This window comes from Corvus brachyrhynchos, unplaced genomic scaffold (assembly GCF_000691975.1).
Source record: "Corvus brachyrhynchos isolate BGI_N302 unplaced genomic scaffold, ASM69197v1 scaffold875, whole genome shotgun sequence".
Lineage (NCBI taxonomy): Eukaryota > Metazoa > Chordata > Aves > Passeriformes > Corvidae > Corvus > Corvus brachyrhynchos.
The window spans coordinates 355,093-367,215 of record NW_008238107.1 but is presented as its reverse complement, the minus strand read 5'-3'; the positions used below and the strand labels follow the sequence as shown (position 1 = coordinate 367,215).

Sequence of the window (12,123 nt, the reverse complement as noted above, 5' to 3'; positions counted from 1 at the left end):
GAACCAAATCCTGGGAATGCTGAGCAGGCAGGACTGGGAATGGCACGGGAGGCACCCTAAAAGTGGATGAAATAAGAGTTTCAAGAGGGAATTTCCTGGCCCTCAGCAACCTGGCTGGACAGCCTTTCCTTGCTCACAGCCATTTCCTGTAGGGATTTGCGCTTTCCAGGCTTGGAGGGAGGAATGTGGAGCTCCATGATGAGCTCTGGCTCTGAAATAGTCCCAAAAACTCCTCCAAAATGCCCTGCTGGGAGCTGGGGAGGAACACTTGGACCTGCAGCCCCCTCTGGAATTGTTCTTTTTCCTTCTGGTGTGGAGTAACTTTGCTGCTGCTGCATCCTGGCTTTTCTGCTGATATATCCTGGCTTTTCTGCTGATATATCCCAGCTGTCTGCTGATATATCCCAGCTTTCTGCTGATATATCCCGGCTTTTCTGCTCCTGTTGGGAATTCCTGGCATGACCCCGCTCCAGGCACCTGACGGGGGGCACCTGCTGCCCTCCTGTGTCCCTTGCATGTGTCCTGGTCCCTTTTCCACACTGATCCCATCCCAGCCAGCCCTGGTGGATACTGAGCTCGGGGAGCTGGAGTTCCTCGGGAGGCTGAGGGATGCAGGATTTGGGGTGGGATATGGAGGGCTGCTCCCCCTCCTCCCGTGTCCTCCACCCGAAGTCCTCACCCAGCTCCGTATCCCAATCCTCTGGAGCAGTCATTCCTACAACTTCCCTGTAAATAGGATTTTGTATCTTCTCCGACTATTGCTAATAAATGGTTGCAAAATGGAGCCTGTGCCTGTTCCTGCTCTGGTTGTGCAGGTGCTGCTTCATCCCTTAAAATATAAACAAGATCCTGGCATGGCCCAGAGCTTTAACGGAGCCCAGGTGACCTCTTCCCCGGTTATGAGTAAGGAAAACATCCCACACAGAGCAATAAAAAGCACATGGGTCTGGAGCAGGTGTGATGGATGAGGAATATTGGAGAACTGAGGGCCAAAGGGCTCCAGGAATGAGGGATTTGTTCCCTCTCCCACTTGGTTTATGTGACCGCAGGATTCAAGAATCAGTGAGTGGGGATGAGTTGTGAGAGGGCTCCTGCTCCAAGGGAATTTTCTGCAGCGCTGGAGAGCAGCTGGAGCTTTCCCAAGAGTAAATGCAGGAGAAAAGTTCCTCCAGGGACAATTCACCACCCGAAATGGGAACTGGCACTGGGAGGGCCAAACTCCCATCTCACTCCATCAGCTCGGAAGGGATGATTGTCCAGGACAGAAATCCCAGTGCAGCAGGTCTGTGCTTTTGGGAAGCAGTGGAATCCAAAACATGGGAAATTTGGCTCCTGGGAAGTGGTGCTGAACAGCCTGTGCAGCCAGGAGGGATCTTCCTGTACTTTCTTCAGAAAAAAAAGGAGTGAAGTGGAGAATTCGCACCCAAATAATGAGGTGTCCAAGAGCATTTGGATGAGACATCATCAGCGTTCCCTGAAAGTGCCACAGACAGGGTAAAAGGCTGAGGATTCCATCAAATTTCAGCACTTGGCTTTTGGAGAATGGGGCAAGAATTTGGATTAATCAGGCAGGGACCATCAAAGGAAGGGTGGAGGGATGTAGGACAAGGGGGGAGATTTGTCAGGGTGTGAGGGATGCTGGAGAGAGGAAGGCATCGAGCTGCTTCCCACGCCTGTTGAAAACAGGAATTTGGGGGTCCTAAATCCAGCCAGAGAGAGTCAGAGGAGACCTCAACCCCCCTGGGTTCCGTTGCCTGGAGAAGGGAGCGAAATCGTATTTATTTTTGCAATTTTTTCTGCCTTTTGTTTGCGGCCAGGGCTCCCAGCACAGGGAGGATGAGGAGCTGCTGGAGAAGGCCCTGGAGCTGCTCCAAAGGCTGGAGCCCCTCTGCAGCCAGGCTGGGAGAGCTGGGGGTGCTCACCTGGAGAGGAGAAGGATCCAGGGAGAGCTCAGAGCCCCTTGCAGGGCCTGAAGGGGCTCCAGGAGAGCTGGAGAGGGACTGGGGACAAGGGATGGAGGGACAGGACACAGGGAATGGCTTCCTGAGGGCAGGGATGGATGGGAGATTGGGAAGGAATTCCACACTGTGAGGGTCGGGAGGCCCTGGAATGGATTTCTGAGGGGCTGCCCCTGGATCCCTGGCAGTGCCCAAGGCCAGGCTGGACATTGGGGCTTGGAACAGCCTGGGGCAGTGGGAGGTGTCCCAGGTGGGATGGGGGAATGTGGGATTGGGATGGGATGGGGATGGGGTGGGATGGGATGGATTTTAAGGTCCTTTCCCACTCAAAAACCACTGGGTTTTCTTGATTCCACGAAAACCCAGGAAGGGCCGATGCGGGCAGCAGGAGCCTTTCCCCGGCATTTGTGAGCTCCAGGCGCCCTCTGCTCTTCACGCTGTGATTGAAACCAGCACCAAATGAAATCCAGCTTCCTGTGCCAGCTTAACCCTACACCTGCGCCAGGCCCCTTAACCCTAACTCTGCCCCACGGCGCCTCTTTAACCCTGAACCTCCCCCTCCTCTTAAACCCCCCTTTAACAGGGAACTTCCATTTTTTTCTGCTTTAAAACCTCTCTCAGCTGCAGCCCGTAGGGTCCTGGGTACCCTCAGCGCAATCACGTGTTTAAATGTGTTTTAAATACCATTTATTTGTTATTTCTGTGTATAACATTTTTATGGTATTTATTTATATAACATCGGTTTATATTATTCAAATATGCTTTCAGTAGCGTTGGTTTAAGTAGCATTTACATGCTATTTATTTGAAAGGAATGAATATGTTCTATAGGATAAGATATGATTTTTATATTACTTAATTAACATGTCCATGTTATTTAAATACCCAACCCCGCCAAGGCCTGAGACCCCGCTGGGCCGCGGCGTCGCCATGGCAACGCGAGGGGAAGCGTTCAAAGAGCACACACGGGTGCTCGGCGCGGTCCCTCTGCAGCCTGGCAGGGCCCAGACTGGGGTTTTTTACACAAAATCTCTCAAATCTCTTCTTTTCGCCCCAAAGGGGCTGTGGCTGCGCTGCTGGCGCTGTCCCTTGTCCCCATCCTTGCCGCCCTCCTCGGACTATTTCTGCCTCGGAACGTTTCTCCTCAGTTGCGGTTCCCGCCCGGCGCGCGGGAGCAGCGGGAAAATGGCGGCGCCCCCGAGGGCTCCCCGCCCAGCCTCTCCCCCGCGGCCCCCCGCCCGCTGCTCGGGCTCGACGTGGGCTGCAACTCCGGGGTGAGGGGGCGGCACGCGAGCGGGTTTGGGGCGCCTTGGGGGGACGGGGTGGGGCCAACTGGGGAGGCACCAGTTTGGGGTGTTGGGGGCACCGGGGCAGACTGGGAAACCCTGGTGTGGGGTACTGGGGGACGCTGGTACAGACTGGAGGACACTGGTGTGGGGTACTGGGGAATATTGTGAGGCGCTGGTGGGGGGCACTGGGACACACTGGGAGCCCCCTCGTACTGGGGGCACTGGGACAGAGTGGGGAGGTCCTGGTGGGGGGCACTGGGGGACAATCCAGCCCATGGAAAAGGCTCGGGATGAGGCACTGGTCTGTGGTGGTGCAGACTGGGAACACAGGTGAGAAACGAAGGAGGAGGGCAATGGGACAAACTGGGAATACTGGAAAAGGCAGGGATCCGGGCGACGCAGATGGGAACGGTGGGGGGGCCGTGGTGGGGAGTGCTGGGAGCACTGGGGGAGCTGGGGAGGCCTGGGGCAGGCAGTGCCGAGGGTGTTGGAGGGAGGACTGGGAACACTGGGGAGAAACTGTCCTGGATCTGTTAAATTCCTCTAGGGATGGGGAGTGCCCCCCTGCCCTGGACACCCTGGGCCGGGGCTGGACAGCCCTTTCCATGAGGAATTTTCCCTAAAACCGAACCTAAACCTCCCCTGGAATCCGCTTCCTCTCCTCCTGTTCCCCAGGAGCGCATCCCGACCCCTCCTGGCTCCACCTCCTGTCCAGGCTGGAGAGCGAGGAGGTCCCACGTGAGACCCCCAGCTCCCTCGGGAGTGTTCCAGCTCCTTCTGGTGCTCCAGCCCTTTCCCAGCTCCATTCCCAGCTCCATTGCCAGCTCCAGACACATTCCAGTCCCACAGAGTCCTGCCCTGGGACCCCCAAACTGCAATTCCCCCTGAGGCATTCCCTAAAGGACAGCTCCAGCTCCCGTTCCAGGTGAGCCTGTGGAGCAGGCCAGCGGGATGCACATTCCCAGCCTGTCCTGTGCCTGCGGCTCCAGGAGCTCCATGGAATCTCCTGTAATTAAGGATGAATCCCCTTCCCATCAGTCTGCACTGTGGAAAGACATTCCAGGCTGGGGACCCTGGAATTCCGGGGGCTTGGAGCCACCTGCTCTGGTGGAAGGTGTCCCATGGCAGGGGTGGAAGGGGATGAGCTGCCTTCCTCCAGCCCGGAACATTCCATGCTTCCCTGGTTTTTGCAGCAGGCCTGAGGTGGGGGGGGGGTTCCAGGCTCCACCCCAGCTGCTCGGGGCTCCCAGGATGGATCTTTTGCTGATCTTGGTCAGATTTTCCTTTGGGAACCCACGGAGAGGAAGCTCCGGGGAGGTGCCGTGAGTGCTCCCCCTGAATCGCCCTTTTCCTCCCGCAGGAGCTCAGTGTGGCTCTGTACCAGCACCTCGTGGGGCTCCAGCAGAGCGATTCCAGCGGGAAGGAGCTGAACCTGCTGTGCTGTGACATCGACCCCGAGCTGATCCGGAGGGCCCAGCAGAGCAGCCCCTTCCCTGCATCCATCTCCTTTGCCAGCCTGGACATCATGGACTCCGGGGCCAGGGAAGCCTTCCTGAGCTCCTACCTGGAGCGCTTCGGCCGCTCCTCCTTCGACATCGGCTTCTGCATGTCCGTGACCATGTGGATCCACCTGAACCACGGGGACAGGGGCCTGCTGGAATTCCTGGCCCTCCTGGCCTCGCTGTGCACCTTCCTGCTGGTGGAGCCGCAGCCCTGGAAGTGCTACCGGGCGGCCGCGCGCCGGCTCCGGAGGCTGGGCCGGGCCGACTTCGAGCACTTCCGATCCCTGCGGATCAACGGGGACATGGCCGCGAGCGTCAGCCGCGGGAATGCGCCAGGGAGCTCGTCTGCTCCTTCGGCAGCACCAGCTGGGACAGGAGCCTGCTGCTCTTCAGATCCACCAGCGCCCACGCCGAGGGCTCCGACCGAGCAGGGGCCTCGCACATCCCTGGATTGCTGGGCAAGGAGGCGGAGCTGGGAATTCCTGAATCCCCGCTGGGACCAGAGCTTGACTTCCCCTGGGAATCTGAGGCAAGGAGTGTCTGTGACTGATTTTTGGGGACAGTTTTAACCAATTTTGTGGGGTCTGACGTGGTTCAAGGAAGTGCTCCTGCAATCCAAGTTCCTACATGTGCTTTCCATGTGTATCAAGAATATTCCCTGGAATAACAGGGAACATGCCCAAGGGAACGTAGAATGTCCTGACTGGAATGGCCTCACAAGGATCCTCGTGTCCAGCTCCCGGCCCTGCACAAATCCCAAAAAAATCCCACTAATCCCAAAATCCTGATGCCCACGTTGTCCAAACATTCCCAGACCTCCAGAATCATGGAATATCCAGAGCTGAAAGGGACCTGTGGGGATCACAGAGTTATGGAACATCTGGAGTTGGAAGGACCCACCTGGATCATCGAGTCCAACTCCTGGCCCTGCACAGGACACCCCAAAATCCCACCCTGTGCCTGAGTGTTATCCAAGCACGCCCTGGCCTCCAGAATTATGGAATAATCACAGTTGGAAGGGACCCCCAGCATCATCAACTCCAACTCCTAGCCCAGGACAGCCCAAAAATCCCACTGATCTCAAAATCCCAGCACCCCCAGCTTTGTTCTCTCGGGGCTGTGACCATTCCCTGGGAAGCTGTTCCAGTGCCCGACCACCCTCTGGATGAGGAACCTCTCCCAAAATCCACCCAAAACATCCCCCAGGACGTGGGTGAGGCACCTGCAGGACAATCCCCCCCCGGATTGAGCCCCTGGCTCAACTCTCCGAGGACAGGGGTTCATCCCTAACGGTGAGTGCTTCTGGGAATAACAACCTTGGAATAAAAAGCACCGAATTTTATCCTAAATTCCGTGTTGGGGTTTTTAATCCTGTTTTTATCCCCGTTCCTTTCAGCGCCTGAGCGGTGCCAGGGCGCTGAGCTGGGAATTGTGTTGTACTTCCCGTTTTCCTTGCTCCAGTGGGAGCGAGCGAGGGAAGCCCGGGGGTGTCCCGAGCCTTGTTCCGGGTGAGCTCCGTCCCAGAGGCAGAGGAGGCGGCAGCTCCAGGAGGTGGTGCTGCTGTGTCGCTGTTCCCGCCCGGCCGAGCAGGGACCTGGGAAAACCTCGGTGGATTTGTCCTCCTCCTTACGGGGAATTCCTTGATTCCTCCTGCAGGGAGAGGGCGGGGGGAAAAGCAAATGTGTGGATCAGCCTGGAGAAGGGAAGAGAAGGGAAACCTTGGAGCCCTTTGCAGTGCCTAAAGGGGCTCCAGGAGAGCTGGAGAGGGACTGGGGACAAGGGATGGAGGGACAGGACACAGGGAATGGCTTCCTGAGGGCAGGGCTGGATGGGAGATTGGGAAGGAATTGTTCCCTGGGAGGGTGGGCAGGGGCTGCAATGGATTTCCCAGAGCAGCTGGGGCTGCCCCTGGATCCCTGGCCGTGCCGCGGGACATGGGGGCCTGGAGCAGCCTGGGACAGGGGGAGGTGTCCCTGCCATGGCAGGGGTGGGATGGGATGGGATGGGATGGATTTGAGGGTCCCTTCCCACCCAGCCATTCCAGGATTCCCTGTGGTTCAGGATGCTGAGCAGAGTCGCAGGAGGACTTTGAGGCCCTTCCCATAAACGCAGCTTCCACGGGGATCCTGCAGCTCCTCCAGCACGGGAATCCCTTTGGGAATGGAGCAGCTCCTGACGTTCCCGGAGCTCTGGGAAGCTCTGCTGCCTCCAGGGCTGTCGCTCCTGCCGTGTTTTCCTCCCCTTTCCTCCTGCCCAGCTGCTCTTTCCCAGCCGTGCTGCTGGGGGCGCTGCAGGATCGCGCATCCCACACCCTTCCCCCCCAGGAATGTTTCTCTTCCCCTGTGTCAATATTTGGTGCTGTTTTCTTTCACCTTTGAAATATTTCTGAGCTAAGCCCGGCCCTGTCCCTGCTCCCAGTTAAACGGGGAAAGAATTCCTGCCTTTCTTATTCCTTTGGGAATTTTCGTGCTTCCCTGGGAAAAAATTCTAGGAAGAGTTGCTAGGAAGGTGCATCCCAAATTGTCCCTGCCCCTGCTGGAAGGATCTTTTCCTTCAGAGAGACCCTGGTTCCTGTTCCTCACTCACTGGGGATCCCCCTGGGATGTGCCTGGAGAATTCTCCTGGGCTGCTGCTTGAGGGAGGAGTGTGGGTTGGAGTTGGTAATTCCCATTTTTCTGGTTTTTCCATGCTGTCCATGCCCGGGGTGTCTGTGAGAGCCCAATGGCTCCTTATCTCTCACTCCTGGACTTTGGAATCGCTGATGTGGCTCTGTCCCAGCAGCTCAGGAATGGCCCAACTCCAGAATTCCCTCTGCTTGGCTTTGGCACAGCCAGATCCTTTGGATTTCACCACAAATATGGCTCAGAATGGTCAAAACAAATCCCTGTGCTCAGCCTGGAGAAAAGGAGGCTTAGGGGGGACTCTCTCCCTCTCCTGAATTCCCTGACAGGGTGGAGCCAGGGGGATTTGGGATCTGCTACCAGGGAACAAGGGAAAAACAGCCTCAAGTTGTACCAGGGGAGGTTTAGGTTTAGGAATTGAGAAAATTCCTTCCTGGAAAGGGTTGTAAGGCACTGGAAGGGGCTGCCCAAGGCACCATCCCGGGCAGGGTCCAAGGAAAGTGTGGATGTGGCACCTGGGGGCATGGTCAGGGTGGCCTTGGCCGTGCTGGGTTGATGGTTGGACTCGATCATCTCTGAGGGCTTTTCCAACCTGAACAATTCCATGTCTGTGATCCTGGGATATTACAGAGCTCAAGATGGAGCCAGTCCTTCAGCAAGGAGAAAGCAAAATCACTTTCATTTTCCTTTCAGCTCCGTGCTCCTGCTGTCCAGGAAGGTGCTGGGACAGGAGAGGTGGGAACAGCTCTGGGATACAGCGATGGGAGAGCCTGGAAGAGACCCCATGGATCCCACTGCAGTAAGGATCTGGGGAATTCTGTCTGGTTTTAACACGCTGCATTTCCCACGTGCCTAAAATGTGTTCCCAGTTTTCCTGAGGGTGGGACAGAGGGAAATTCCAGCTGGGGGTTAAACCCATGTCTGCTCCTGGGACAGCGGCAAAGCTTTGGGTGTTCTCATGGAGAAGAAACGGCCATGGAGAAATGGAGATCCTGGAGCCAGGGAAGGGTTTGGGAGGGAAGGGACCTAAATATTATCCCATCCCACCCCTGCCATGGCAGGGACACCTCCCGCTGTCCCAGGCTGCTCCCAGCCCCATCCCGCCTGGCCCTGGGCACTGCCAGGGATCCAGGGGCAGCCAGAGCTGCTCTGGACAACCTGACTCGGTTTCCTTGAGGGACTCCTGGGCTTGGTGACCCTGGTAGGACTCAGGACACCTGGAGCAGGCCAGGAGAGGGATGTCCCTGATCCCAGGCTGGGCCAGCCAGGGGTGGTTGCTGCTGCTGAGGGAGCTGGAGCTGCCCTGGGAGTGCAGAGCTGCAGCTGCTCCCCTGGAGCACCTGGCCGTGCCTGGGGAGCTCCCGAGCTCTGGGATCATTCCCGGGCTCCAGCCCACTTCGCCTCAGCTTTTCCATCCCCAGAATGGGTTTGATTCCGTGATGGGGAATCTCGGCTGTGTGACTGCCCAGCACTTCTGGGAAGGAAAACCTGAGCAGCTGAGCTGGACCCTGGGCTCAGAGCTGTGCCCCGTTCCCAATAATCCCTGCAGGGATTAATTAGTGCCCCGCAAGGTGCTGGGCTCATTATGCCTTCCCCTGCTGTGGGAGGTCCCTCTGCCCTTCCTGGCATGGAAGAACCGAGGCAGGGGAGCTCAAGCATCAAAATTCAGATGTCGGAGCTTCCACTTTCGAGGTGGTTCTGCAGGTGCCTCCAGCCCTTGGAGGAAGCTGGATTGGGTTGGAGTCAGTGAGATCCTTTTTTATTTTTATTTTGTATTTCTCCTTACTGTCACTCCTGTGACACTCAGTGTCACTTCCCCTAAGGGACACTTTGCTGTCTCCCAGATTCCTGTGCTGGGTGAGCACAAAGGACACATTCCCAGGGAAAAATGGAGTGTGGAACTGGAGAGTGGCCAGAGGAAACCACCTGAGAGCACCAAATGTCCCGGGGCTGCTCCCTTCAGCATCCAGAGCCTCCTGACAAAGCTGGAGAGGGAGCCCCCGTCCCTGGATGTGGCACTTGGGGATGTGCTCGGGGGTGGCTTTGGCCGTGCTGGGGGATGGTTGGACTCCATGATCTCAGAGGGCTTTTCCAGCCTGAGCCATTCCATGATCCTGTGATCACTGTCCCATTTCCATGGCTGCTTTTCCTGAGCCCTTGGAGCAGAAGGGATTCTTCAGACTCCTCAGCTGAGCTGTGATTCCTTCCCATTCCCCCATCCCTGGCCCTGGGAGGGATGAATCCCCCCACAGCCCCTTTTCCAGAGCTCATCCAGGTTTTCATTCTCTACTTCCCGGATTTACCACATGTAGAAGTTTCTGTGAGTTCGTTCCCCCTTCCTAGACTCGGCTTGGGCTTCAGCAAAGGGAATTGCATTTCCTCAGAGGGAATCTCCAAAGCAGAGCCACATCCGATCCATAAAAGGCTTTCCTGGAGAGCTGGTTCAGCTGTGTTTGGCTTTGATGCTGAGGGATGGGCAGCTCCCACCCCTGGGAATTCCTGGCTGGGAAAACGAAGGATAATTCTGTCAATGTTGAATCATGGCTGCCGCATCCCTGGCAGTGCCCAAGGCCAGGCTGGACAGGGCTTGGAGCAGCCTGGGACAGTGGAAGAGTCCCTGCCATGGCAGGGGTGGCACTGGATGGGCTCTAATGTCCCTTCCCAGCCAGGGCATTCCATGATTTCTAACTGGGGACATGGCAAAAAGTGGATTAATTCAACTTCCAGTTTAATCCAAGCAGCCCAGGAGTGGAGGGCCCCACTTCAGGAGCCAGAGCTGGCAGCAGCTTCCTGGGCCCAGGAACTTGTCCCTGCAGATCCCAGGTTTGGATTTCCTTGCCTCAGCTCAGGGCAGGTTCCTTCTTGCTCCTCCTGTCGCTTTGGAATTACAGGAGAAAAGGGAGAGGTGGCAACCTGTGGAAATCTGGGAATCTGATTCTGGAGAGCTGGGAAAAGAGCAGTCCCAGCCTAGACACACTTTGGGAGTCTGGCTTTTCCCTCCCAGTGTCACCAGTTCTGGGGCAAACGTTGGACTGGGGAGAGGTGAACTGGGGAGGGAGCAGAGCCCTGGGGGGATCTTGGTGGGAAAACCAAGCACAAATCCAAGGGTGAGTCTGGGGTCACTCGGGACATTTGTCCAGAGCAGCTGGGGCTGCCCCTGGATCTGCCCAGGGCCAGGCTTGACGGGGTTGGGAGCAGCCTGGGACAGCGGGAGCTGTCCCTGCCCATGGCAGGGGTGGGATGGGATGGATTTGAGGGTCCCTTTGTGCCCAGACCATTCTGGGATTCCCTGACGTGCTGCGGGCAGGGCCTGCTCCGCTGGGCTGCAAACAGGGAGAGTTTGGCCGTTCCATCCTCGGGCTGTCATTCTGGACGTGGAAGTGCCTTGGCCATGAACCCTCAGGTTTAATTCCAGGTGGGAAGGGTTCCTTGGAGTCTCCAAGGCTTTGTTTCAGCCTCCCTGGTCCTGCTGGAGAAGCTGGCACCTTGTGGAAGCTTCTCACTGGGCTCCCCTCTTTGGGATTTCGTTTCAACACCTCAGGTTTCCCATTTCATTCACTTATGGAACAAACTGAGGGAAAACTTTGTTTCCCCCTTGGCACAGAAGTCCCTTGGATCATCATGGACATAATCTTTGCCACTGCCTGGATCCCTGGCAGTGCCTAAGGCCAGGCTGGACAGGGCTGGGAGGAACCTGGGATAGAGGGAGGTGTCCCTGCCCATGGCAGGGGTGGCACTGGATGGGCTTTAATGTCCCTTCCCTCCCAAACCATTCCATGGCTCTTAACTCGGGCTCAAGTTCCTTGGAATGAGTTACTTTGGAGCGTCCTTGTTCCCTTAGAGCTGGGCCCACTGGAAGGGGCTGGAGTTGTGATCCGGGGTGGGGATCTGCTTCCAGGGAATATAAAATGCTCTCAGACCTTATCTCTTCTGACCAGACAGCCCCAGTTCAATCAGGATCATAAAATGCTTCTTATCAGTTCCCTGGAATTTTATCCTGATGTTTAATGAAGCCGCTCCGTCCTTGGATCCTCCCCGGAGTGACATAGCCGGTTTTATTGGGAGTGAGAAAGTTCCGAGGTCAGAGCTGTCTAAAGTGGAGTGGGGCCCTGCTGTGGAGCAGGGAAGCTCCGGAGGGATCTGATCCCGTTTCCATGGCAGGACACACATGGGATCAGTGATTGAACCGCCAGCATGTGGTGGGGCAGGGATCAGACCCTGTGGGACGGGATGCTCCAGGATCCCAGAGTGACCCCTTCTGCTGGACTGGGGTTGTGATTCCTGCATCTTCCCTGGGAAGGACAGGGGAGCTGATGCTGAGAGGCCCCTCTGTGTCCCTCGCTGTCCCTGCTCCGCCCCGGGGTCAGTCCCAGCCTCTGGAAGCTGCTGAGCTGCAGCTTTGTTCCCGCAGGAATCCGGCAGCAGTCGTGCTGGAACAGGCCCTGCTGCCAGGCTGACACATCAAAGCAGCTCCCTGGATCCTGCAGGGATCAAACGGAGCGGGCAGGGAGGGAGCAGGGAGGCTCCCAGACCTGCCGGCCCTGGGATGGCTCAGCTCTGTCTCCTCATCTCCATTAACTCCGGGAACATCCCTGCTGGACACCCCTGCTCCAGGCACTCCCAGCTTGGCTTCAGAGGCTGGAGCCAGGCTGGGAGAGCTGGGGGTGTTCACCTCACTCCAGGAAGACCTTGGAGCCCCTTCCAGTGCCTAAAGTGGCTCCAGGAGAGCTGGAGAGGGACTGGGGGCAAAGGAT

The 12,123-nt window shown here is 57.1% G+C and overlaps 1 protein-coding gene across 1 annotated transcript in view; it reads left to right on the top strand.

Moving 5' to 3' along the window:
• The first annotated feature begins 854 nt into the window (after window positions 1–854).
• The window catches only part of BCDIN3D (BCDIN3 domain containing RNA methyltransferase), a 25,289-nt gene continuing 14,020 nt past the window's right edge, over window positions 855–12,123 (top strand). Inside the window, 5 exon segments of the mRNA XM_017733387.1 lie at window positions 855–903; window positions 3,017–3,231; window positions 4,607–5,063; window positions 5,066–6,040; window positions 8,063–8,168. Of these exon segments, the coding sequence (XP_017588876.1) occupies window positions 855–903; window positions 3,017–3,231; window positions 4,607–5,063; window positions 5,066–5,298 (954 nt within the window). The 3' untranslated portion in view covers window positions 5,299–6,040; window positions 8,063–8,168.